The sequence below is a fragment of the Oryctolagus cuniculus genome, chromosome 12 (genome assembly GCF_964237555.1).
Source record: "Oryctolagus cuniculus chromosome 12, mOryCun1.1, whole genome shotgun sequence".
NCBI classification, from domain to species: Eukaryota; Metazoa; Chordata; class Mammalia; order Lagomorpha; family Leporidae; genus Oryctolagus; species Oryctolagus cuniculus.
In genome coordinates, this window is record NC_091443.1 from 72,105,424 (window position 1) to 72,119,821 (window position 14,398).

General features: G+C 40.5%; 1 protein-coding gene across 8 annotated transcripts in view; it reads left to right on the forward strand.

Moving 5' to 3' along the window:
- Positions 1-14,398, forward strand: part of GALK2 (galactokinase 2) — a 157,500-nt gene that overhangs the window by 136,532 nt on the left and 6,570 nt on the right. For all 8 annotated transcript variants that reach the window (XM_008269030.4, XM_008269035.4, XM_051822383.2 and 5 more), the window contains one exon: positions 840-1,041. In XM_008269030.4, coding sequence (XP_008267252.1) covers positions 840-1,041 — 202 coding nt within the window. The remainder of the gene's footprint in view (positions 1-839; positions 1,042-14,398) is intronic.

Consider the following 14,398-nt stretch of genomic DNA (forward strand, 5'->3'; position numbering starts at 1 on the left):
CCCATACTGGACTACAGAGAGACCTACTGATGAAATTTTGGTGCCTTCTTGTCATTAAAAAATATACATAAATATGTCTATATGTGTATGCAAAATTGGTGTCAGTTGTACATAGTTTTAAGTGTTATTTCACAACCCAATCAGGAAGAAATTGCCTTAGAACTGAGTTTCAGGTTTTTGATGGTTATAGTGTAATTTTTTTAAAGCCTCCTCTTACCGGACATTGGGCTCTTATTTTCTTCTATGATAAGGAATGCTATAGCACACATGGGTGCATCGTTGCCAGCACAAGCAGTTTCAGTGCTCCTTTCTGGTGGACCCAGAGGAAAGAACATGGCTCTGGGGCCAGACACCCCTCATCTGTTCTGCTTCTGCCACTTTCTGGATGTGGGACCCCTGGCAACTCACTCTGCTTTTCTCAGCTTCAGTCTCTGTCTGTTGAGCAAGGATCCTGCTGCACGTCACCCGCTGCTATGAGAACTACATTAGGTAGTGCTTGAAGGATCTGACAGGTAGGGAGTGCTCCACACACGTAACCCTCTTCCCTCCTGTGGGATGGTTTAGTTTGCATGCGTATGCATGCACCCATCTGGGTGGGTTGGAAAGACTGAAGAAAATACAGTTATAAGATTTGATTCACAATCAAGAATAAAGTAAAACCTACTTGCAAACACAAATTTTGGGTAGAAAGCATTCTTTCAGTGAAATAGAAAACTATTTGAAGTCTAAGATATTGATAATGAAGGCAAAAATGGAAGCCCTCAAAACTATATTTTTCTTTGTATTGGGCTGTCCAGTAAACCATTTTTAACTTCCTTCTAATGCCCTTCCTCCCTCAGTGCCCATCTTCAAACTCTACCAACGTGCAAAGCACGTATACAGTGAGGCTGCACGAGTGCTTCAGTTTAAGAAGATATGTGAAGAAGCACCTGACAACGTGGTCCAGCAGCTGGGAGAGTTGATGAACCAGAGCCACAGGAGCTGCAGGGACATGTACGAGTGCAGCTGTCCTGAGCTGGACCAGCTGGTGGACATCTGTCGGTGAGGCTGGGAGAGCAGCGTGGTGGGAACCAAGGGATACTGCCAGAGAATACTGTTGAAGTCAATGAACAAAACACTGCACCATTTCCCATAATCTTCTTCATTAAAGAGGATCCTTTCCCACTTCTCATATGAGCTGAATGTGTTTCCTCTTCTGTATCTGCGGCATGAAAGACTAGCGACCTGGCTTCATGGTCTCATGAGGTCTTGAGTTTGGGGCCAGTTTGCAGTCAGGTCTGTACAACATTGAGAGAAAGACTTTTCCATGCCTGGATGATTAGGGAAGGCGGATGCTTTAGGTAGGCAGATTTTCTCAGGCACGGGCCCTGTTGTTACTGCCTCATGATATTTTAATTACTACATGACTGCTGTGCCAGAACCTCCTGTCTGCTGTCCTAATGAAGTTTAATGGTTCCATTCAGATGATAGGAGTATGTGGGGAAGAGAGCTTGCTGAACGAATCACTCAGAGAGCCAGCCAGTGTTTTTCTGCCTTCCAGGTTTAGTTTAGACAAATTGGGAAAATGAGAACCGAAGAAAGCTCAGGTTATAAATGGTCAGTTGAGACAGAAGTGTAAAGAAAAAAAACTCTTTCCCAAAGCTTGGAAACAGCTTCCTTATAATTGTAAAAGAATGGGGTTAATAGAGTCGAGTGGTCCTCTTAGCCAGCAGGGAGCTCACTGACCTCGGGAGAACTGAAAGGGAAACTGGGAGAACTCAAATGGCTGAGATTCCGTTTCACTGTGAGAAGATACTATAGTGCTGCATGCAATTAGTAATGGAAATATAATTAACCACTTGGCGCCTGTGGCTTGCCTAACTCATTGCCACACTCCCAGCCTGAAAAACTTAAGCCAAGTAGCTCCAGTGATCACAAATGACACGTATAGCCCAATTTGTTGAGAGACTTGAACACAGCTTTGACGAGAATCACTCTACTGACGTCAGTGTTTTTTCACTCACTGCCAAAAATCCTTACCAAGGTTGTTTCATTATAAGTGCTCTTTTCTGAAATATCAAGGGCCCAGTAAGTGGAAGGGGCACTTACTGTTCAGCTTTGGAAGAGAATGATTTGTACAGAAGTCGGGAAAGAGCATCTTTGCCTGGAAGAGAGTGGGGTTATTTGAATCCCACCTGGAAAGCAGTGGAGGGTCACTTGCCAGACTCCAGGAATTGAATGAACTTCCCCTTCCTGGGATAGCCAATCAGCATAGATTCATTCTCTTGGGATTTCATTCCCATGCGAAGACCGGAGATGACAAAAATGCTTTGCGTGGTAGTATTCAGTGCTATGAAAAAAAATTAGAAGGCATAGAAACTGCCAGGGTTGTGGAGGGGGGTTACTCTTCTCATTGAGTGGTCTAGGAAGGCCTCTCTGAGGAAGTGATATTTGAGAAGGCCTCTCTGAGGAAGTGATATTTGAGCAGAGCCCTCCTGAAGGAAATTCAGAAATGAGAAGAGTCAAGTGCATAGGCTGAGAGGGGCCACGTGGCTGTCACAGGTGAGCACAGAAAGACCTGGTGGAGGGCAGTGAAGGAAGGAGAAAGTATCAGGGGATGAGCAGGAAGAGGCAGTGGGGAGCCATGCAGTGGCCTCTGCAGACTGTGGGAAGGACTCCAGCTCTGAGCAGGAAAAGGGGTGGTGGAATGCTAAGTGATTCAGTGTCATGTGTCTTGAAGAAAGGTTTCAGACACTTCTGTGTGGCTGAAAGAGAGGAATTAATATGACTCCTGGGTTTCTGGCCTGAGAATTTGTCTTTGTTTCTCTCAAAGTCCCATGCTTGGAAGCCACATTTCACCATTCTGGGTCCTGATTATCTTACAGTACTATTAGAAATGACAACAGGAAGGGGCCTTTAAGATCTGAGAAGACAGTGATACAAAGTGACTTGAACATATGAGTTTGCACCATGAGTTAGTGGGAAAACCTGACCCCCAATCCAGTGTGTGTTCCACGCTTGTCTCTTTCCCCTTGGGTTATCCTGAAATGTGATTACACTCAAATGGGTCTTTTTTAAAAAAATATATATTTTCATCTCCTAGCTTTGAATCTATGATGGCAGCCTTGGATGTCATGTTTTCTAGCATTCAAACATTGGGAAAAGCCATGCTGTGAGAAGGCAGACAGCATGGAATTTTAAGAAGGCTGAGTTCTAGCCATGCTTCTTTTCATTTGGTGCCTTGTAACTTTGAACTGTAGTCTTGCTTCATGATCTCCAGAGTCTGTCTGTTTTCTACCAGTCTATCGGGATATTTGAGCAGAGGATATTTATATATGTGATTCTAGTAAAAGATTTTGTGGCATGTCTTAAATGGGTTTGGAAGAGCACCTTTTATTTTTTAAAAAATATTTTACTTGTTTTGGGAAACTTCTTTTTCTTAATTGCAGCTAAAGTTTTTCTGACTAGATCATTTTCATCAATTATATTGATTTTCTGAGAAAAAAGCAGTTGGATCCAGCATAGGGAGCTATATGCCTTTTTCAAGGTTCTTTTGTTTGGAATGGGTATATATCAAAATGAATTTCTACTTATTATATAACTGGGTAAGGTCAGAGTTTCCCATATTGAAAGTTTCTCTTCTGGCATGTTGAAAATACTGGCCAAAATAGTTGTCTGGTTCTTAGGCTTTTTTTCCTATTTTTTCCACTTTTATTTAATGAATATAAATTTCCAAAGTACAGCTTATGGATTACAATGACTTCTCCCCCCACCCCCATAACTTCCCTCCCACCCACAACCCTCCCCTCTCCCGCTCCCTCTCCCATCCTATTCATATCAAGATTCATTTTCAATTCTCTTTATATACAGAAGATCAATTTAGTATATATTAAGTAAAGATTTCAACAGTTTGCACCCACACAGAAACACAAAATGAAAAATACTGTTTGAGTACTAGTTATAGCATTAAATCACAATGTACAGCACATTAAGGACAGAGACCCTACATGAGGAGTGAGTGCACAGTGACTCCTGTTGTTGACTTAACAAATTGACACTCTTGTTTATGGCATCAGTAATCACCCTAGGCTCTTGTCATGAGTTGCCAAGGCTATGGAAGCCTTTTGAGTTCACCGACTCTGATCATATTTAGACAAGGTCATAGTCAAAGTGGAAGTTCTCTCCTCCCTTCAGAGAAAGCTACCTCCTTCTTTGATGACCTGTTCTTTCCACTGGGAGGGATCTCACTCGTGGAGATCTTTCATTTAGGTCATTTTTTTTCCAGAGTGTCTTGGCTTTCCATGCCTGAAATACTCTCATGGGCTTTTCAGCCAGATCCTCATGCCTTAAGGGCTGATTCTGAGGCCAGAGTGCTGTTTAGGACATCTGCTATTCTATGAGTCTGCTGTGTATCCCACTTCTCATGTTGGATCATTCTCTCCCTTTTTTTTATTCTATTGGTTAATATTTTCAGACACTAGTCTTGTTTATGTGATCCCTCTGACTCTTAGTCCTATCATTATTTTCAATTGTGAACTGAAATTGATCACTTGGACTAGTGAGATGGCATTGGTACATGCCACCTTGATGGGACTGAATTGGAATCCCCTGGTATGTTTCTAACTCGACCATTTGGGGCAAGTCAGTTTGAGCATGTCCCAAATTGTACATCTCTTCCCTCTCTTATTCCCACTCTTATATTTAACAGGGATCACTTTTCAGTTAAGTTTCAACACTTAAGAATAACTGTATTGGTGTTCAGTCAGTTGTCACCGATCAGGGAGAACATATGGTATTTGTCCCTTTGGGACTGGCTTATTTCACTCAGCATGATGTGTTCCAGATTCCTCCATTTTGTTGCAAATGACTGGATTTCGTTGTTTCTTACTGCAGTATAGTATTCTAAAGAGTACATATCCCATAATTTCTTTATCCAGTCTACCGTTGATGGGCATTTACGTTGGTTTCAGGTCTTAGCTATTGTGAATTGTGCTGCAATAAACATTAGGCTGCAGACCGCTTTTTTGTTTGCCAATTTAAATTCCTTTGGGTAAATTCCAAGGAGTGGGATGGCTGGGTCGAACGGTAGGGTTATCTTCAGGTTTCTGAGGATTCTCCAGACTGATTTCCATAGTGGCTTGACCAGTTTGCATTCCCACCAACAGTGGGTTAGTGTCCCTTTTTCCCCACATCCTCGCCAGCATCTGTTGTTGGTAGATTTCTGAATGTGAGCCATTCTAACCGGGGTGAGGTGGAACCTCATTGTGGTTTTGATTTGCATTTCTCTGATTGCTAATGACCTTGAACATTTTTTCATGTGCCTGTTGGCCATTTGGATTTCACCTGTTGAAGTGAAATGGACACTATGGGAAACGGTGACTTGATCAGCATAGCCCTGACTGTTAATGAACAACTTAATACATTATCCCTCTTAGTAGTTTTTTTTGTCTGTTCTACTTAATATGACTGATTTAATTCTGTAATTAATACACAGTTATTCTTAAGTGTTGAAATTTAACTGAAATGTGATCCCTGTTAAACATAAGAGTGGGAATAAGAGAGGGAAGAGATATATAATTTGGGACATGCTCAAGCTGACTTGCCCCAAATGGTAGAGTTAGAAACATACCAGGGGACTCCAATTTAATCCCATCAAGGTGGCATGTACCAATGCCATCTCACTAGTCCAAGTGATCAATTTCAGTTCGCAATTGATCATAATGAAAGGACTAAGAGTCAAAGGGAGCACATAAGCAAGTCTAGTACCTGCTAACACTAACCGATAGAATAAATAAAGGGGAGAGTGATCCAACATGGGAAGTGAGATACTCAGCAGACTCATAGAATGGCAGATGCCCTAAATAGCACTCTGGCCTCAGAATCAGCCCTAAAGGCATTCAGATCTGGCTGAAAAGCCCATGAGAGTATTTCAGGCATGGAAAGCCAAGACACTCTGGCAAAAGATCTCTATGAGTGAGATCTCAGTGGAAAGAACAGGTCTTCAAAGAAGGAGGTACCTTTCTCTGAAGGGAGGAGAGAACCTCCACTTTGACTATGACCTTGTCTAAACAAGATAAGAGTCGGAGAACTCAAGGGGCTTCCATAGCCTTGGAAACTCATGACTGGAGCATAGGGAGATTACTGATGCCATAGACAGGAGTGTCAATTGGTAAAGTCAACAACAGGAGTCACTGTGCACTTACTCCTCATGTAGGATCTCTGTCCTTAATGTGCTGTGCATTGAGATTTAATGCTATAACGAGTACTCAAATAATATATTTCACTTTGTGTTTCTATGGGGGTGCAAACTGTTGAAATCTTTACTTAATGCATACTAAACTGATCCTCTGTAAAAAAAAAAAAAAAAAGAAAAGAAAAGAAACTATCAACTCCCAACTTGACTCTCACTGGGATTAAACATGACAATAGGTCTGATCTGATTTCATCATCATTAAAAAAATCATCTATTATTTTTCACTTTGTGTTTCTGTGTGGGAGCAAACTGTTGAAATCCTTACTTAATGTATACTAAGCTGATCTTCTGTATATTAAGATAATCGAAAATGAATCTTGATGTGAATGGAAGGGGAGAGGGAGTGGGAAAGGGGAGGGTTGTGGGTGGGAGGGACGGTATGGGGGGGAAGCCATAGTAATCCATTATTCGTACTTTGGAAACGTATATTCATTAAATAAAAGTTAAAAAAAAAAAAAGAATAACTGTATTAATTACAGAATTCAACCAACAGTATTAAGTAGAACAACCAAAAAATACTAAAAGTGATAAAATATTAAGTTGTTCATCAACAGTCAGGGCAAGGGCTGATCAAGTCACTGTTTCTCATAGTGTCCATTTCACTTTAACAGGTTTCCTTTTTGGTGCTCGGATAGTTGTCACCAATCAGGGAGAAGTTATGATATTTGTCCCTTTGGGACTGGCTTATTTCACTCAGCATGATGTGTTCCAGATTCCTCCATTTTGTTGCAAATAACTGGATTTCATTTTTTCTTTTTTTTTTTTTTTTTACTGCTGTATAGTATTCTAGAGAGTACATGTCCCATAATTCCATAATTTCTTTATCCAGTCTACTGTTGATAGGCATTTAGGTTGATTCCAGGTCTTGGCTATTGTGAATTGAGCTGCAATAAACATTAGGGTGCAGACTGCTTTTTTTTTTTTTGGCCAATTTAATTTCCTTTGGGTAAATTCCAAGGAGTGGGATGGCTGGGTCGTATGGTAGGGTTATATTCAGGTTTCTGAGGAATCTCCAGACTGACTTCCATAGTGGCTTCACCAGTTTGCATTCCCACCAACAGTGGGTTAGTGTCCCTTTTTCCCCACATCCTCGCCAGCATCTGTTGTTGGTAGATTTCTGTATGTGAGCCATTCTAACTGGGGTGAGGTGAAACCTCATTGTGGTTTTGATTTGCATTTCCCTGATTGCTAGTGATCTTGAACATTTTTTCATGTGCCTGTTGGCCATTTGGATTTCCTCTTTTGAAAAATGTCTATTGAGGTCCTTGGCCCATCTCTTAAGTGGGTTGTTTGTTTTGTTTTTGTGGAGTTTCTTGATCTCTTTGTAGATTCTGGTTATTAACCCTTTATCTGTTGCATAGTTTGCAAATATTTTTTCCCATTCTGTCGGTTGTCTCTTCACTCTCCTGACTGTTTCTTTTGCAGTACAGAAACTTCTCAATTTGATGCAATCCCAATAGTTGATTTTGGCTTTGACTGCCTGTGCCTCCTGGGTCTTTTCCAGAAATTCTTTGCCTGTGCCAATATCTTGAAGGGTTTCTCCAATGTTAATGTTCTCTCATAACTTGATGGTGTCAGGTCGTAGATTTAGGTCTTTAATCCATGTTGAGTGGATTTTTGTGTAAGGTGTAAGGTAGGGGTCTCGCTTCATGCTTCTGCACGTGGAAATCCAGTTTTCCCAGCATCATTTATTGAGTAGACTGTCCTTGCTCCAGGAATTGGTTTTAGATCCTTGATCAAATATAAGTTGGCTGTAGATGTTTGCGTTGATTTCTGGTGTTTCTATTCTGTTCCATTGGTCTATACATCTTTTTCTGTACCAGTACCATGCTGTTTTGATTACAACTACCCTGTAGTATTTCCTGAAATCTGGTATTGTGATGCCTCCAGCTTTGTTTTTGTTGTTCAAAATTGCTTTAGCTATTCAAGGTCTCCTGTGTCTCCATATGAATTTCAGCATCATTTTTTCTAGATCTGAGAAGAATGTCTTTGGTATCTTGATTGGTAACGCATTGAATCTATAAATTGCTTTTGGGAGAATGGACATTTTGATGATGTTGATTCTTCCAATCTATGAGCATGGAAGATTTTTCCATTTTTTGGTATCCTCTACTATTTCTTTAAGATTTTGTAATTCTCATTGTAGAGATCTTTAACGTCCTTGGTTAAGTTTATTCCAAGGTAATTGAATGTTTCTGTAGCTATTGTGAATGGGATTGATCTTAGCAGTTCTTCTCAACCATAGTGTTGCCTTTGTATACAAGCGCTGTTGATTTTTGTGCCTTGATTTTATATCCTGCTACTTTGCCAAACTCTTCTGTGAGTTCCAATAGTCTCTTAGTAGAGTTCTTTGGATCCCCTAAATAAAGAATCATATCATCTGCAGAGAGGGATTGTTTGACTTCTTCCTTCCCAATTTGTATCCCTTTAATTTCTTTTTCTTGCCTGATGGTTTTGGCTAAAACTTACAGAACTATGTTGAATAGTAGTCTTAGAGTGGGCATCCCTGTCTGGTACCAGATCTCAGTGGAAATGCTTCCAACTTTTCCCCATTCAACAGGATGCTGGCCATGGGTTTTTCATAAATTGTTTGACTGTATTAAGGAATGTTCCTTCTATAGGCAATTTGCTTAGAGTTTTCATCATGAAAGGGTGTTGAATTTTATCGAATGCTTTCTCTGCATCTATTGAGATAATCATATGGTTTTTCTTCTTCAGTTTGTTAATGTGGTATATCACATTGATTGATTTGGGAACATTGAACTATCCCTGCATACCAGGGATAAATCCCACTTGGTCTGGGTGGATGATTTTTCTGATGTGTTGTATTCTATTGGCGAGAATTTTATTGAGGATTTTTGCGTCTATGTTCATCATGGATATTGGTCTGTAATTTTCTTTCAATGCTGCATCTTTCTCTGGCTTAGGGATTAAGGTGATTGTGGCTTCATAGAAAGAATTTGGGAGGATTCCCTCTTTTTGATTGTTCTGAATAGTTTGAGAAGAAATGGAGTTAGTTCTTCTTTAAATGTCTGAAAGAATTCAGCAGTGAATCCATCTGGTCCTGGGCTTTTCTTTGTTGGGAGGGCCTTTATTACTGTTTCAATTTCTGTCTCAGTTATGGGTCTATTTAGGTTTTCTATGTCTTCATGGTTCAATTTAGGTAGATTGCATGTGTCCAGGAATCTATCCATTCCTGACAGGTTTCCCTGTTTGCTGGCATACAACTCTTTGTAGTAATTTCTGATGATTCTTTTTATTTCTGTGGTGTCTGTTGTTACGTTTCCTTTTTCATCTCTGATTTTACTGATTTGGGTCTTTTCTCTTCTTTCTTTAGTTAGTTGAGTCAATGGGGTGTCAATTTTATTCATTTTTTCAAAAAACCAGCTCTTGGCTTGACTGATTTTTTGTAATTTTTTTTTGTATTCAATCCTGTTGATTTCTTCTCTGATTTTAATTATTTCTCTTCTCCTACTAGATTTGGGTCTGGTTTGCTGCAGATTTTCTAGATCCTTGAGATGCATTGAAAGCTCATTTATTTTGTGCCTTTCCAATTTCTTGATATAGGCACCTATTGCTATAAACTTTCCTGTCAACACTGCTTTTGCCGTATCCCGTAAGTTTTGATATGTTGTTTTGTTATTCTCATTTACTTCCAGAAAGTTTTTGATTTCTCTTTTGATGTCTTCTATGACCCAGTGTTCATTCAGGAGCATGTTGTTCAGTCTCCAAGTGTTTGCATACTTTCTGGGGATTCCTGAGTTGCTAAATTGCAGCTTCATTCCACTGTGGTCTGAGAAGCTGCATGGTATGATTCTAATTCTTTTAAATTTGCTGAGACTTGCTTTATGGCCTAGTGTGTGGTCAATCCTAGAGAAGGTTCCATGCACTGCTGAGAAGAATGTAAAATCTTTAAATGTAGGATTGAAAGATCTGTAGATATCTATTAGATCCATGCAGGCAATAGTGTCGATTAAGTCTGCTGTTTTGTTGTTGATCTTCTGTCCGGTTAATCTGTCTATTGCTGAGAGTGGCATATTGAAGTCCCCAGTACTATTGTATTGGAATCTAAGTCTCCCTTTAAGTCCCTTAACATACCTTTTAAATAAACCGGTGCCCTGTAATTAGGTGCATATACATTTATAATAGTTACATCTTCCTGTTGAATTGAACCCTTAATCATTATATAGTGCCCCTCTTTGTCTCTCTTAACAGTTTTTGTGTTAAAGTTTATTTTGTCTGATATTAATATGGCTACACTTTCTTTATTTTGGTTTCTGTTGGCATGGAATATCTTTTTCCAGCCTTTCACTTTCAGTCTGCATGCATCTTTGTTGGAAAGATGTGTTTCTTGTAGGCAGGAAATAGATGGGTTTTGTTCCTTAATCCATTCAGCCAGTCTGTGCCTTTTAACTGGAGAACTGAGTCCATTAACATTCAATGTAACTATTGATAAGTAGTAACTTTGCCCTGCCATTTTCCCGGAGATATTTTCTAGTATATGCTTTGAGCTTCCCATGCTCTTTTACTGGTAGGTTTTCTTCCTTTACCTTCTTTCATATTGATGGCCATGTTTCTGTGTTTCTGTGTGTAGCACATCTTTAAGCATTTTTTGCAGGGCCGGACGAGTGGCGGCAAAGTCTTTCAATTTCTGTTTGCTATGAAAGGTCTTTATTTCACCTTCATTCACAAATGAGAGCTTTGCAGGATATAATATTCTGGGATTGCAGTTTTTCTCTCTTAGTACCTGGGCTATATCTTGCCATTCCCTCCTAGCCTGTAGGGTTTCTGATGAGAAGTCAGCTGTGAGTCTAATTGGAGAACCTCTGAGAGTAATCTGATGTTTCTCTCTTGCACATTTTAGGATCTTTTCTTTCTGTTTCACTGTGGTGAGTTTAATTACAACGTGTCGTGGTGAGGATCTCTTTTGGTCATGTTTATTAGGGGTTCTATGAGCTTCCTGTACTAGGATGTCTCTGTCCTTCTCCAAATCCGGGAAATTTTCTGCTAGTATCTCATTAAAAAGACCTTCTAATCCTTTCTCCCTCTCCATGCCTTCAGGAACTCCTAGAACCCAAATGTGTTTTTTAATAATATTCTGTAGATTCCCGACAATATTTTTTAGATTTCTAATTTCCTCTTCTTTTCTTTGGTTTGACTGTATCCTTTCCTGTGCTCTGTCTTCTAAGTCTGATATTCTCTCTTCTGCTTCACTCATTCTGTTTTTAAGGCTCTCTAATGTTTGTCATTTGATCTATTGAATTCTTAATTTCATTATGATTTCTCTTCACTATCACAGTTTCATGTACTACTAGTTGCTTCATTTCATTTTGATTCCTCCTTAATATTTCATTTTCACGAGAGAGATTTTCTATCCTGTCCAGTAAGGATTTCTGTAATTCAAGAATTTGTTTTTGAGAACTTCTTCATGTTCTTATCAATTTTTTGAGATCAGTTTCTTGCATTTCTTCTATCTCATCATCTTCATAATCTTGAATTGGGGTGTCTTTTTCATTTGGGGGCATCATAATGTCTTCCTTGTTCTTGTACCTCGGTTTCTGCGTTTGATGTTTGGCATTGTGGAGATATTCTTTGGTTTCTTCGCTGTGGTGTTTTTCTCATTATACTGTGACTCTAGATTAAGTGGACTGTCTGCTTTTGATGGATCCTTAGAGGCTGTGATGGGTGTGGCCAGAGAGCTCTGTTTAGTTCTTCAGGGTTAATTGTGTGCCAAAGGTGACTCACCCAGGTTGTTCTCTCTCGCTTGCTCGCTCTTTTTTTTTTTTTTTTTTTTTTTTTTTTGACTCAGAAGTGAAGTAATGCCGCACAGGTGAACAGAATTGAGGGTAGTCGATGTATGAAATCTGGCCCCTGTGGGTATTTGTCTGCTCTACCCCAAGGACCACACAAAGGGTCTATGCAACCCTCAGTGTGGTCTCAAATTTCTCTGCAGTCTCCCACCGGGTTGCCAAGGTTAACGAGTTTGTGTACTCCGTGAGTTCTCTTGCCTGCCCTCAGATTTTCACAGTCTCAGTTCATTAGCTCCACACCTTCACTAACCTCCTGTTATTTGTCCCCACCAGAGTCAGGTTTTTCTGCTTGGCTAATGGTGGGCGCTGCTGTATGTGTGTCCAAAATGGCGCCTACTCTTTGCCTTGTTCGGCATTGTAAGATGAGTGGAGAGAGAGGCTCGTGTCCATGCCGGTTCCCCTTATTTATTCATTTTTTTCTCTCCTCCAGTCAGCCTGGTGAACTTTCCCCAATAGGGCTTCAAGCCTCATTCCCTCTAGGCTCTTTCTGCCATTTCCCCGCCAATGTCTCGGGCTACTGAGGTTTTTGTTTCACCTCCCCTTCCAGCGCTGGTGCACAGAATCCGTGGCTGGGCTTCTGAGTCGTGGGCGTCCTTGCTCTCCCTGTAGGTCCTCCGTGTCACATCCACTAGATCTGGAAGAGTTTCCTCTGCAATTTTTTTCCCAAGCCTTTCCCTGGGACTACAGTAACTCCACTTTTATTAAACTGTCTTTTCCCAGACTACCAGTGCACACCGTCACTATTCTGCCATCTTCTAGGCTTCTTATATAATTAATTTTTGTTTGCTGTCACTGTGACCAGCAGATAATAGTCTCCAAATACTCCAGCCAAATATCCGAGTTGATTGCTGGCTACTGAAAGATCTGAGTGGCAGGACAACCTTAGAGAGTAATTAAGTAGATGCAAGAGTTGATGTCATTCCTTCTTAAAGGTCAGCACATACTTTTCACATGGATATTTGTGTATCATGTGAAATTGAAGCTTAGTTTCCACTTTCAAAAGCTGTGGCGACACAGCAAGGAGGAGGGATTCAGAAGAATCCCTGAGATAAAAGATGGTTAAAAACTGGCAAGACAGATGGTGGAAGAGCAGCAGGTAGTAAACATGGGGAAAGGATCAAATGAATGATGGTGATGCTAGTTTCCTCTGAGGCCTTATGACTGCTTCACTCATCCAGGCAGAGGAGGTGTTGGATATGCAGCGAAGGAACTTGGCAGGCCTGGTGTGGGCCACCTAGTGCCACAAGCTCAATATCTGGTAGAGTATTACATTAAGGACCACAGCTATCTCCACACATCCATACTCCCCTGAAAAATGTTAACATCGGTGGAGAAGCTGTGAGTAAACCTGGGCAATCTGAGTGATCAGCCATCTTCAGGGAACCAGAAGGAGGAAGGACTTGAAATCAGTTCAAGGAAGAACACTGCCAAGATGGTCTTGAGATGGTGCTCCCTGGTCCACCTGTGGTACTTTAAAATTCCTCAGTATTTCTGAAGGCTTTCTTTCAAGCAATTGCAGAAAAAGACAACTAATTGAATGACTGAGTGAAAAGTTTGAATGCCTGGAAATACCCATGGCACTACATAAAAGTGGAAATCTTGGTGTGATCTGAGCTAGACTGCATTGCAAAGGTGTCCTAGGTAGTTCGCCCATAGGACCATGTGTAGGACAACTTCAGGACCCAAGCAGACAGAATAGGGGAAGAAAGAGTATAAGAAATCATCAATGTTTGCTGTTTTTTCAATTGTGCCTTTTGATGCTTTAAAAAAAAAAAATAGAAACAGTTTAGAATCCAAAGTAAGGACCAGGGATAAAGAAGGAAACTACACTAACATAATTAATTGATTTATTGAAAATCAAATTAGGGGCTGGTGCTGTGGCTCAGGAGGTTAATCCTCTGTCTGTGGCACAGTCATCCTATATGGGCGCTGTTTTGTGTCCCAGCTGCTCCTCTTCTGATCTGGCTCTCTGCTGGTGGCCTGGGAAAGGAGTAGAAGATGGCCCAAGTGCTTGGGCCCCTACACTCATATGGGAGATCCAGAGGAAGTTCCAGGCTCCTGGCTTCCGATTGGCCCTTGTGGCCATTTGGGGAATGAACCAGTGAATGGAAGGTCTTTCTCTCTTTGTCTCTCTCTCTTTCTGTCTGTGACTCTGCCTCTCAAAGAAATAAATAAATCATTAAAATATAAATGTTAGAATTTTAATTGTGTGAAAACGCATAATAATGAAGAACAAGGTGATATTTGGGCAACTATAAAGTATCTTTTTTAAATGAACAAAATGTAAATGTAAGGAAATGGCTAGGGGCCTGTGCCATGGCATACAGTTAACTCTGCTTGTGATGCCAGCATCCCA